At 50.7% G+C, this 10,252-nt stretch overlaps 2 protein-coding genes across 2 annotated transcripts in view; one reads left to right on the forward strand and one right to left on the reverse strand.

Moving 5' to 3' along the window:
• Nucleotides 1–5,278: 5,278 nt before the first annotated feature.
• LOC103068538 (optic atrophy 3 protein homolog) lies at nt 5,279–5,710 on the forward strand. The gene has a single exon (XM_007458680.1). The coding sequence runs from the start codon at nt 5,288–5,290 to the stop codon at nt 5,708–5,710; it is 423 nt and encodes a 140-aa protein (XP_007458742.1). The 5' UTR covers nt 5,279–5,287.
• A 1,391-nt stretch (nt 5,711–7,101) lies between these two features.
• VASP (vasodilator stimulated phosphoprotein) overlaps nt 7,102–10,252 on the reverse strand; it is a 13,207-nt gene continuing 10,056 nt past the window's right edge. Inside the window, exons 8-13 of the mRNA XM_007458517.1 lie at nt 9,762–9,813; nt 9,176–9,212; nt 8,913–8,958; nt 8,670–8,760; nt 8,079–8,136; nt 7,102–7,954 (exon numbers count right to left, since the gene is read on the reverse strand). Coding sequence (XP_007458579.1) covers nt 7,917–7,954; nt 8,079–8,136; nt 8,670–8,760; nt 8,913–8,958; nt 9,176–9,212; nt 9,762–9,813 — 322 coding nt within the window. The 3' untranslated portion in view covers nt 7,102–7,916. The remainder of the gene's footprint in view (nt 7,955–8,078; nt 8,137–8,669; nt 8,761–8,912; nt 8,959–9,175; nt 9,213–9,761; nt 9,814–10,252) is intronic.

A 10,252-nucleotide genomic window follows, 5' to 3' on the forward strand; every position in this document is an offset into this window, starting at 1 on the left:
CACCTAACCCCAAGGGGCACTGGGAAATGTAGTCCCTGGCTGGACCAACACCTGGCAGCAAGGCATCTACCCCAGGTTGCCATGAGCACGAGACACTGGTGGACTCCTGAGGTCAGAGGACTGACAGCACCGTGGGTACCACCCCACATCCGCCCTTCACCTGCCATCCTCCCTCCTGCATGACTCCTAGGCACTTCTGGCATCCTTGATACCTTGCTCAAGATTTCAGGTCCAGGGACTTCCCTGGTGGCACAGTGGTTAAGAAGCCACCTGCCAATGCACGGGACACGGGTTCGACCCCTGGTCTGGGAAGATCCCGCAGGCCGTGGAGCAACTAAGCCCTTGCGCCACAGCTACTGAGCCTGTGCTCTAGAGCCCATGTGCCACAACTACGGAAGCCCACGTGCCTAGAGCCTGTGCTCCGCAACAAGAGAAGCCACCACAATGAGAAGCACGCGCATTTGCATAGCAGCATTTGCTAATTTCAGGGGGAGAGACTCTACTTTTTGCTTGCTTGTTTGTTTAAACAGCTTCAATGAGGTATAATCTACATGCCATAAAATTCATCTGTCTTGAGTGGACAATTTATTTTTAGTAAATTTACATAGTCGTGCAATTGTTACCACAGTCGTTTTAGAACATTTCCATCACTGAAAAGATCCCTCAAGTCCATTAGCAGTCTCTCCCCATTCTCCCCTCCCCCAGCCCCTGGCAAACACTAATCTGCTTTCTGTCTCTATGAATTTGCCTCTTCTGGACATTTCATATAAAAGAATCATACACTACGTGGCCTTCTGTGTCTGGCTTCCTTCACTGTGCATAATGTTTTCAAGATTCATCCTTGTCGTAACACGTATCAGTACTTTATTCCTTTTTATGTATTAATAATACTCCACTGTATAAATATACCAGATTTTGTTATCCATTCACAAATTGATGGACTTTGGGGTTGTTTCCACTTTTTGGCTGTTGTGAATAATGCTGATGTGGACATGTGTGCAACTGGCCGTTGTTTTGAATACAGTTATTCTAGTGGGTGTGAAATGGAATCTCATTGTGGTTTTGATTGGTATTTCTCTGCTGACTTTTTTTTTTTTTTTTTTTTGGCTGCGCCATGTGGCTTGCGGGGATCTTAGTTCCCCGACCAAGGATTGAACCGGGTCCCCCTGCAGTGGAAGCACCGAGTCCTAACTACTGGACTGCCAGGGAATTCCCAACTATTGTTGAGTTTTAAGAGCTCTTTATATGTTCTGCAACAAGTCCTTTATCAGATATATGATTTGCAAATATTTTCTCCTAGTCTGTGGCTTGCCTTCTCACTTTCTTAATCTTATAAAATTCCTTTTTATTTAACAACTTTTTTTGAGGTTTGACTTACATGCAATAAACTGTACTTAGGGCTTCCCTGGTGGCGCGGTGGTTGAGAGTCCGCCTGCCGATGCAGGGGACGCGGGCTCGTGCCCCGGTCCGGCAAAATCCCGCATGCCGCGGAGCGGCTAGGCCCGTGAGCCATGGCCGCTGAGCCTGCGCGTCCGGAGCCTGTGCTCCACAACGGGAGAGGCCACAACAGTGAGAGGCCCGCGTACCGCAAAAAAATATAATAAAATAAAATAATAAACTGTACTTATTTTAAGGGTTCACTTTGATGGGTTTTATCACAGGTATTTGCCATGAAACCACCACCATAGTTAAAAATATTTCCTTCACCCCCCAAATTTCCTTGTGTTCCTTTGCAGTCCATCTCTCCCGCCATACCTGACCTCAGGGAAGCACTGACCTGATTTCTATCACTGTGCATTCATCAAAATCCTTTTGTTTCCAAATGGCCAAAAAATATAATTGTTATTCTTTTTGAACTAATTTTTTACTTTTAATTGTGAAATATTGCAGACATAGAGAAAGTACTATAACAAACAGCCGCGTACCTACCACTTAGAATTAATAGATATTAACACTTTGCCCCATTTGCTTTGAGTTTTATTCCCTTTTTTAGGGACTAAAGCTAAAAAGCCTCACCCCGTTCTCACTCCTTCCTCCTTCATCTGTCCTGAAGTTGCTGAGTATTATTCCATATGAGACTTTACACTTTTCCTGGATATATATGTGTGTCCGTAGTGCACGTTCTTGTTTTTATCACGCTGTTTGTATCTTTTGGACCCAGTATTTCTTCTCGTTATGTTTGGGAGATTTTTCTGTGTTGAAATATATAAAGTTCATTCGTCCTTTTAATTGTTTCCTTTGCAAATCGTGAGATTTATTAGTAGCGAAATATTTCAGAAGTGTTGGTAAGTTGGCAAAAGCATGCCTGGGGATATAAGACACTGCTAGGGAAGCAAACATGAGTCATTTCACCATTTTTGCTTTGCTTTGTTTTAACTACTGTGCTTGGCAAGCATAGCATCATTTATAGATTGTGACATAAAATCCTCCTCAATTTCAGGCTGAGATTCCCTTTTGAGCCTTTACCTTTAAGAAACTGTCTAGATTTATGGAGGTAATTGACATATGGAGTCAAATTTTGGTTTCTAAACAAAAAGGAATGTGAGGAATTCCCTGACCGTCCATTGGTTTAGACTCCACGCTTCCACTGCAGGTGGCGTGGGTTCAATCCCTGGTTGGGGAACTAAGATCTCGCAGGCCCCGCAGCGCAGCCAAAAATATATATATACATTTTTAAAAATTAAAAAATTTTAAAAAAGAAAGGAATGTGCTGTCATCATGTCTTTGAGTCCCTTTAACACACGCCATAGTCGTGCCCGTCCCCCTCCCATTTTGAGTGGGGGCCTGGACTTTCTCAGTCCTGGATTCTGAACCCATTTTGCCTTTTAACAGACCCTCAGGGAGAATAGAGAGTTCAAGGTTCCATCACGACCCTGCTTCCTGCACCCAGGCAGGAGCCTGGGGGACATCATAAGACTGGGGCTCCTTTTGGGAGGGGCCAGTGTAATTTCCCAACAGGAAGAGGGTTAAATAGGCAGTCAAGACACCTTGAAGTTAGATGTCTCAGGCTCGTCTGACAGGTGGCCAAGGCCAAGTCCGGCTGCCCATGGGCAACAGGGAGGAAACAGACTGACCAAGGGCATGGCACCAGACAGTGGCATTTCTCTGGGCCTCACCAGATGCTGCAAGTGAAAGTCACTTGGAAGAGATCAGGAAGGTGGCTGGACAACTCTCGTTCACTTGGGTCATGAAAACTTTTTTTCTTGGCCGCGTTGGGTCTTTGTTGCTGCGTGCGGGCTTTCTCTAGTTGCGGCGCGCAGCGGGTATTCTTCATTGCGGTGCGCGGGCTTCTCATTGTGGTGGCTTCTTTTGTTGCAGAGCACATGCTCTAGGGCACAGGCTCAGTAGTTGTGGCGCTCGGGCTTAGTTGCTGCGCGGCATGTGGGATCTTCCCGGACCAGGGCTCGAACCCATGTCCGCTGCATTGGCAGGCAGATGCTTAACCACTGCACCACCAGGGAACCCCTGGGTTATGAAAACTTTTAACTGGATTACAGTATACCTAAAGCAAAGTGTACAAATCCTAAGTGTATAGTTTGATAAACTCACAGAAAGAACAGGAAACAGAATATAACCAGCCCCCCCAGAAACCCTACCACGCCCCCCTTCTAGTCACTATGCCTCCCAAGTGTAACCACCATCCTGACTTGTAACCCTGTGGATTGAATTTGCCTCTTTGGGGACTTTATATAAATGGAATCACAGAGCATGTATGCTTGTGTGGCCTCTTTCACTCAACATTGTCTGTGAGATTTATTCAGCTTTTTGTATGTCGCTGTGGTTCATTTGTTCTCATTGCCGTTGAGTGTTTCACTGTGTGCATCCTTTTTTACCAGTCCTTCTATGGTGGGCATTTGGGTGGTCTAGAGTCTTTTTTTCATAGCACTGAGGTGAACATGCAGGGACATGTCTTTCAGAGAACATGTGACGGGTTTCTGTGGGTGTCCACCCAGGAGCGGAATTGCTGGCTCATAGAGCACTGAATGCTAAATTTAGGAGTCACTGCCAACCAGCTGCCAGAGTGGGTGTCCTCAATTACCTCCTCCGAGTCTGAGTGTGATACATCTTTGGCAGCACTTAGGATGTGTGGGTTTTTCATTTCAGCCATTCTGGTGTGTGTATAGTGCTTTCTCTTTGTGATTTTAATTAATATTTTCCTGACATGTAATGAAAAGACCGCATCTTTTCACATGTCTAGTGGCCATTTAGATTTTCTCCTCTTAGGCGATTCAAGTCCTTCTCTATTGGCTGGTCTGCCAATAGAAGTGGTTAACCTCTTAGTGGCTAAGATTCCAGGCTTTCAATGCTGTGGCCGGGGTTCAGTCCCTGGTGTGGGAATTGAGATCCCACAAGCCACGCTGTGCAGCCCCCCAAAAATAGTCCTCCTATTCCTTTGAGGAATAGGAGAACTAAAGCTGGAGGTGGAAAGATGGACTTCTGTCTTGCAATTTACCCCCTTCTATGTAGTCTAAATGATTCCCCCCATGTGCATGTTATTCTAACTTAAAGGAAGAAAACCTAATTAGGTCAGCCTGGTTGCTGTGGAGGATGGTTGGAAGGGGTCAAGTATAAATGTTTTCAGAAATTCATCCCTTAATGAGCCCAAGGAACCTTATTTTTCCCATCAATTCATGTATCAGTGGATGAATATTAATTATTACTGCAGTGAATCAGGTTTCAACATCAACTCTAGGCTTATGTTGCATTTACAAGTGATCACAATGCTGATAATCCTTGTTCACATGAGTAAGTGATTAGATAAGGAAGGAGTTGGCGTTAGAGCAGGCGCTCCAGCCCGGAACTCCGTCCAAAGCCCCAAACCCCACAGTGAGCACACGTCAGGACAGAGCGCAGCACCGTCGGCCCCACCTTCGGGGGAGAGGGAAGGAGCCTGGCAGGTGGGTTGTGGGAGGGGCAGAAGGAGCAAGCTTTACACCCGCCCTGGACTTCTGACCGCTCCCACCCCCTCCCAGAGATTGCGGCCCCCCACTCTGGACCTCCCCTCCAGGGCAGCAATTCTCATCCCCAGCCAATCACCAGAATCTTCTGGACGTTTTCAAAAGATGCCCTCAGGGCCACCCCTGGCCAGATAACTAACTGGGCATTCCGCGTGCGAGGCCCGGCGCGGGTCTTGGTTAAGGGGCCCATTCCCCGCTGGCGCCCGCGATTCTGGCCGCCGTGTCGCCAGTGCTCCGACCCGGACACCGAGGCGTCGAGGCGCGGGGCTTGCATTCCCAGCAAAGATCCCTGACCCCTGTGTTCCCCAGCAGTGTACCACTGGGTGGAGATGCGGACCAAGATGCGCCTCATGGGCTTCAACGCTGAAGCCGTCAAGCCGCTGAACGAGGCGGCGGCCGCCGAGCTGGGCGCCGAGCTGCTGGGCGAGGCCACCGTCTTCATCGTGGGCGGAGGCTGCCTGGTGCTGGAGTGCTGGCGCCACCAGGCGTATCAGGGTCGCAAGGAGTGGGAGCAGCGCGCCGCCTGGGACGCGATGCGGGACGAGGGGGAGCCGCCTGGCGCTGCGCTGGAGGCCCTGCAGGCGCAGGTGCAGGCGGCGCCGCCGCGGGGCGCCCTGGAGGAGCTGCAGGCGCAGATGCAAGAGATGCGCGCCCAGCTCTGCGCCCCGGACCCGCCGCCCGCGCCCCAGGCAGAGCCCACGCCCGAGGAGAGGAGTAGGGGGCCGCAGGGCCCTTGTCTCAGACGTGACTGATGCCTGGGCTGCCATGTCTGTCCCCACTGTCCCTTCCTGAACCGGCCCAGCTAATACCACCAGGTCCCTCTAGAGGCAGAAGGGATCTTGGACTGGGGCTGATCCAACCAGGCTTCTGGTCACCTCCCTACTAACCTGCCCAGTAAGGGGTACCTCCCACTGGGACACCCCCATCCACCGGTGGAACGTTCCAGCCCGACCCCCATCCCCCCACCGCATCCACTGGTTTAGCACTCTGGAATGGAAAAGCAGTGTCTTCCACCGGACCCCACCCACCTACCAATAGGAGGGCCAGCAGGGCACATGGACCATCTAATTTTGTCACTCACACCTCCAACTTACCTGAGGAGTGGTCCTTTCCCTGGGACCCTCATCCATTACACCAGGACACCTCTTCCCACTCCTTCACTGGGACCGACCGTTGTAGTGAAAATATAGAAACCTCTGATGGACTTCCCCACCCCTTGACCTTCCATCTACCTCACTCTTCTGCGGGGGCAGGGAATAGGATGGATCTTGGTGTGCATTAGCTCCGGTGGGTCTCCCTGTGGCTCCTCTAGTCCACCACTGGTGCCTTGACTGGGGTTCTCCCCTTTAAGTGGATCATTCCAACAGATCCCTCCACCCTTTCCTCCATCCAAATCTCCTCTTCAGAGTACTCAGGGATTCCCCCTTACTTCTTGCCTTTGAACTGGACACCCAGTGTCCACCCCAGTCCTTCATGCAAAGGCTTCCTCCACCTGCCCCCTCAGCCCTGAAGTTCACCACCTCCAACCAAATGGAATAATTCCACCAGGTAGTGTTAAGTGTTACCTACCTCACCTACCTAACCCCTGCCAACCCACTGAACCATTAAAGGGGATGTGTTATGAGCTCTGTTATTTCTGAATTCTATTTTTTTTAGACTGTAAATGTTGTATAATTTAAGGAGCTCTGGGGGAAAGTCATCTTGAGAATGTGTCTGAGAACCATGACATACATCTGCAAAATGGGTGGCAGGCTCACTAAAATTAGAGGCTGGGAGGGTTCGGGTGGGAAGGAGCCAGTGTCATCCTTTGAGCCCTTTCCCAGATGGGGAAACTGAGGCCCAGGGGAAGCAAAGGGTCTTGTCCAAGGGCACACGGTCGATGAGGGACTGCCCCTGGCTTTCTCTAGGGTGGTGAAGTGGCTGGGGCAGGGTGGGGAGGAGTGAGGAAGCTGCCTGGTGAGGGGCACAGAGAGGAAGGGAGGCAGGAAGGCCGAGAGGGGCCAGAGGCCCCCCTAGCTGCAGGAGTCTGAGGGCAGGTTCGGGTGGGAAGGAAGGTGAGGGGAAGGCAGATTACTGGGGGAGGGAGGGACGCGCCCCCATCCTCATGAGAGCAGCCCTTCAAATCACTCCAGAAATCTTAGCATTTATAAAAACTGGCAGATTTATTCCACAGGGGCCCATTTTCAAGAAGCTAAAGGTGAAGGTGGGAGAGGGGAGGTTTCCTCCCCTTTTCCTTTCCCCCTCATCTTTTTTCCCCAGGGGGTAAAAATGGCCTGGACCCCAAAACCTACCGAAATAAAAAATCAAAAAACTGAGGTTCTAAAAAGTTACAGCATCTTAATTCCTCATAGAAAAGGGGAAGGAGCCAGAGGGAAGGGAGGTCCCTGGGGTGGGGGTGGGGGGGTGCCCCCAGCCTGATGGGACAACCCCCCTTAAATAGCTGTCCCAAGTGGGACAAGCCAGGGGCACAGCATTTAAAAACTCCCCACATCCCATTTTATCAAAACCAAAGAGAAAAAACATTTCCTCCCCCCCAAACCTAAATATATATATATATACTTTTTTTCTTAAAAAACAAAACTTCAAAGGCATTAAGCGTTAAAGTGAATCTAGAACAAGGGAATGTGAAATTCCCTCCTTCCTTCCCCCTTACTGTGGGGTTAATTGGTACATCCCCAGCAGAGGAACCAGCCCCAAGGGGATGGCAGAGGGGAAGGACCAAAGGGAGCAAAGGGTGGGGGCCTCCCCAGCCGATCAGCAGCCAGTATGGGTGTGGGCATGGTGCCAGGGAAGCCACACACCCCCCCCTTGGAATTTTCCAAGTGAGATAGGGAGTGGGGAAGACGCATTCCTGTGTAGTCTTCAGCCAATTCCAAGTCAAGTTGAGGCAGGGAAAGCAGGGTGACAGGCAGAGGGCGTGTGCGGAAAGGAGAAACTGGATCTTCTGGGGCCCTGCGGTCAGGGGGAGCCCCGCTTCCTCAGCTCCTGGACAAAGGCTGGAAGGAAACTGGGCAGAGGTCAGGGGCAGAGTTTCTTCCCCCTTCCCTTCCAAAACAGGGCTTTCCAAGGGACGTGATGCCTCCAAAATAAATAAATGTTTAAAATAAAAAACCACCTCACCTTCAATTATTTCCTCTTTCACTTTCTGCAGTTCCTTCCTCACCTCTTCCAGAAGCTCCTGAAAATGATGGGGTACCAATCAGGAAGGGTACTTGGACTTGCAAAAGTGAATCCCCCCTTTCTTAATGACTGAGGGGCCAGAGGAAGGAGGTTCAAGACCCCTATTACACACACACCATGACATCACTGGCAAGGCCACAAAGTGAGAGTTCTAGGGGAGAATTCTGGATCCTTGGAGCCAGAAGGAAAGTACTGGAGAACATCCAGTACCAAGGCTGGCAAATACATTGCAGTCTCCTGCCACCTCCAGGTGGTGATAAATGTCTGGGGCCAGTGTACTGAAAAGGATTCTGGGTACTCAACAGGAGTGAGTCCAGTGACAAGACTAGTAAGGTCTGTCATGGGCACTGGATAAGGTGGTTATGGTGTCTATGTCATCCCTGACATGATCCAATCTCTCCATTTCTCAGGCTGGAAAACTGAGGTTCCCAAGGCCTTTTCTAGAATTACATGGCAGGTCAGTGGCAGAGTCTGGACCCAGATCTCCTTTCTGTCCCCCGGACCTCACTCCCAGTCCTTTCCCCAAGCTACCTGTTTCACCCTCTCCAGGTCTGACTCATCACTGGAGCTGGGCGTAGAGGGATGGGCCTCGGAAGTGGTCACTGAAGAAGATGACTTCATCCTGGGAGAGTTGGTGTGGTTGGGGCGGAAATGAGGTTAGAGAGAGGGTCTGCCTCCCCTGCCTCCCATTCCAGGGGTCACACAGTGTTCCTCCCTACAAATTTGGCAAATGCAACTATTTTGGGGGGTGGGGCCCCAGTATTGATGGCCCACCTTGGCAAGGTTGTGCTGTTCTTCTCCCAGGGTCTCCGCACAGATTCTGGGGGACAGGCAATAAATCAAAAAGATCAGGGACAAGGAATGCCCTGCCTCAATCTTTCTCCCCAAGCCTCATCAGCCCCTGTTCAAAGAACCATCTCAGCAGACTACAATCCCCAGCACTGTTTGTACAGACTCTCCCATCAAGGTGTGTTATATGTGAGAAGCGGGCATCCTGGGACTTGTAGTTCCTGTGACTAGACTGGGCTCTCACTCACCACTGTGGGCTGGGACTCTGGCCTCTGGTTCCTCCTGCTGGTGGGAAATAAAACTGTCATGAGCCAAGGGCTTCCCTGGTGGCGCAGTGGTTAAGAATCCACCTGCCAATGCAGGGAACACGGGTTTGAGCCCTGGTCCGGGAAGATCCCACGTGCCACGGAGCAACTAGGCCTGTGTGCCCCAACTACTGAGCCTGCACTCTACAGCCCGCGAGCCACAGCTACTGAGCCCATGAGCCACAACTACTGAAGCCCGCGCGCCTAGAGCCCGTGCTCCGCAACAAGAGAAGCCACGGCAACGAGAAGCCTGCGCACCGCCACCGAGAGCAGCCCCCGCTCGGCACAACTAGAGAAAGCCCACGCGCAGCAACAAAGACCCAATGCAGCCAAACATAAATAAATTTAATAAATTAAAAAAAAAAAAGAAACTGTCATGAGCCAGCCCCCCACCCCCGACGCCACACCTCTGCTCATTTTCCTCCTCCACCTTCAAACCTAGCCCATCCCTATCACAGCCCCCTCCCCAATATTCCTACACAAACGGTACATCCTAAGGGGTATATGGCAGGAAGAGCCCCTGACTCACATTGGCAGATTCATCCTTGGCGGTTTTCTCCCCAACTTGTGTGGCTTTCCTTCTGTTAAGAGAGAAAGGCAAAAACAGATGGCTTCAGCCCTCCCTCAGCCACTCAGCAATTCCCTTCCCCGGAGCTCTGGATTCTAGCGTGCAGACTTCTGGAATTTGTCAAGGCTAAGAAAATTTTAGTTTTAGAAGTTAAAGAGAGTGCCGCTCTCGAACTGGGGTGGGGCTCTCCGATTCCCACGTTTGGGAGTCACACAATTCTAAGGGCGGAGTTCCCAAGTTCTGAGGCAGGATCTCCTAAGGTCCTAGAATTCTGGGGTTTAGAACATTCCAGAGGCTACCTGGGTGGTTGCAAACCTCAGCCATCTCAGGAGAATGCAATCCCCATCATTATATCCCAAACCTGGCTATCAAAGAGTGAACTCTCACCCAAAGAAACCAACTAACTGGGAATCTGAGCCCTCCCCCAACCCGGCCCTACTGAACAGCAGGAA

The sequence above is a fragment of the Lipotes vexillifer genome, unplaced genomic scaffold (genome assembly GCF_000442215.2).
Source record: "Lipotes vexillifer unplaced genomic scaffold, Lipotes_vexillifer_v1.1 scaffold371, whole genome shotgun sequence".
NCBI classification, from domain to species: Eukaryota; Metazoa; Chordata; class Mammalia; order Artiodactyla; family Lipotidae; genus Lipotes; species Lipotes vexillifer.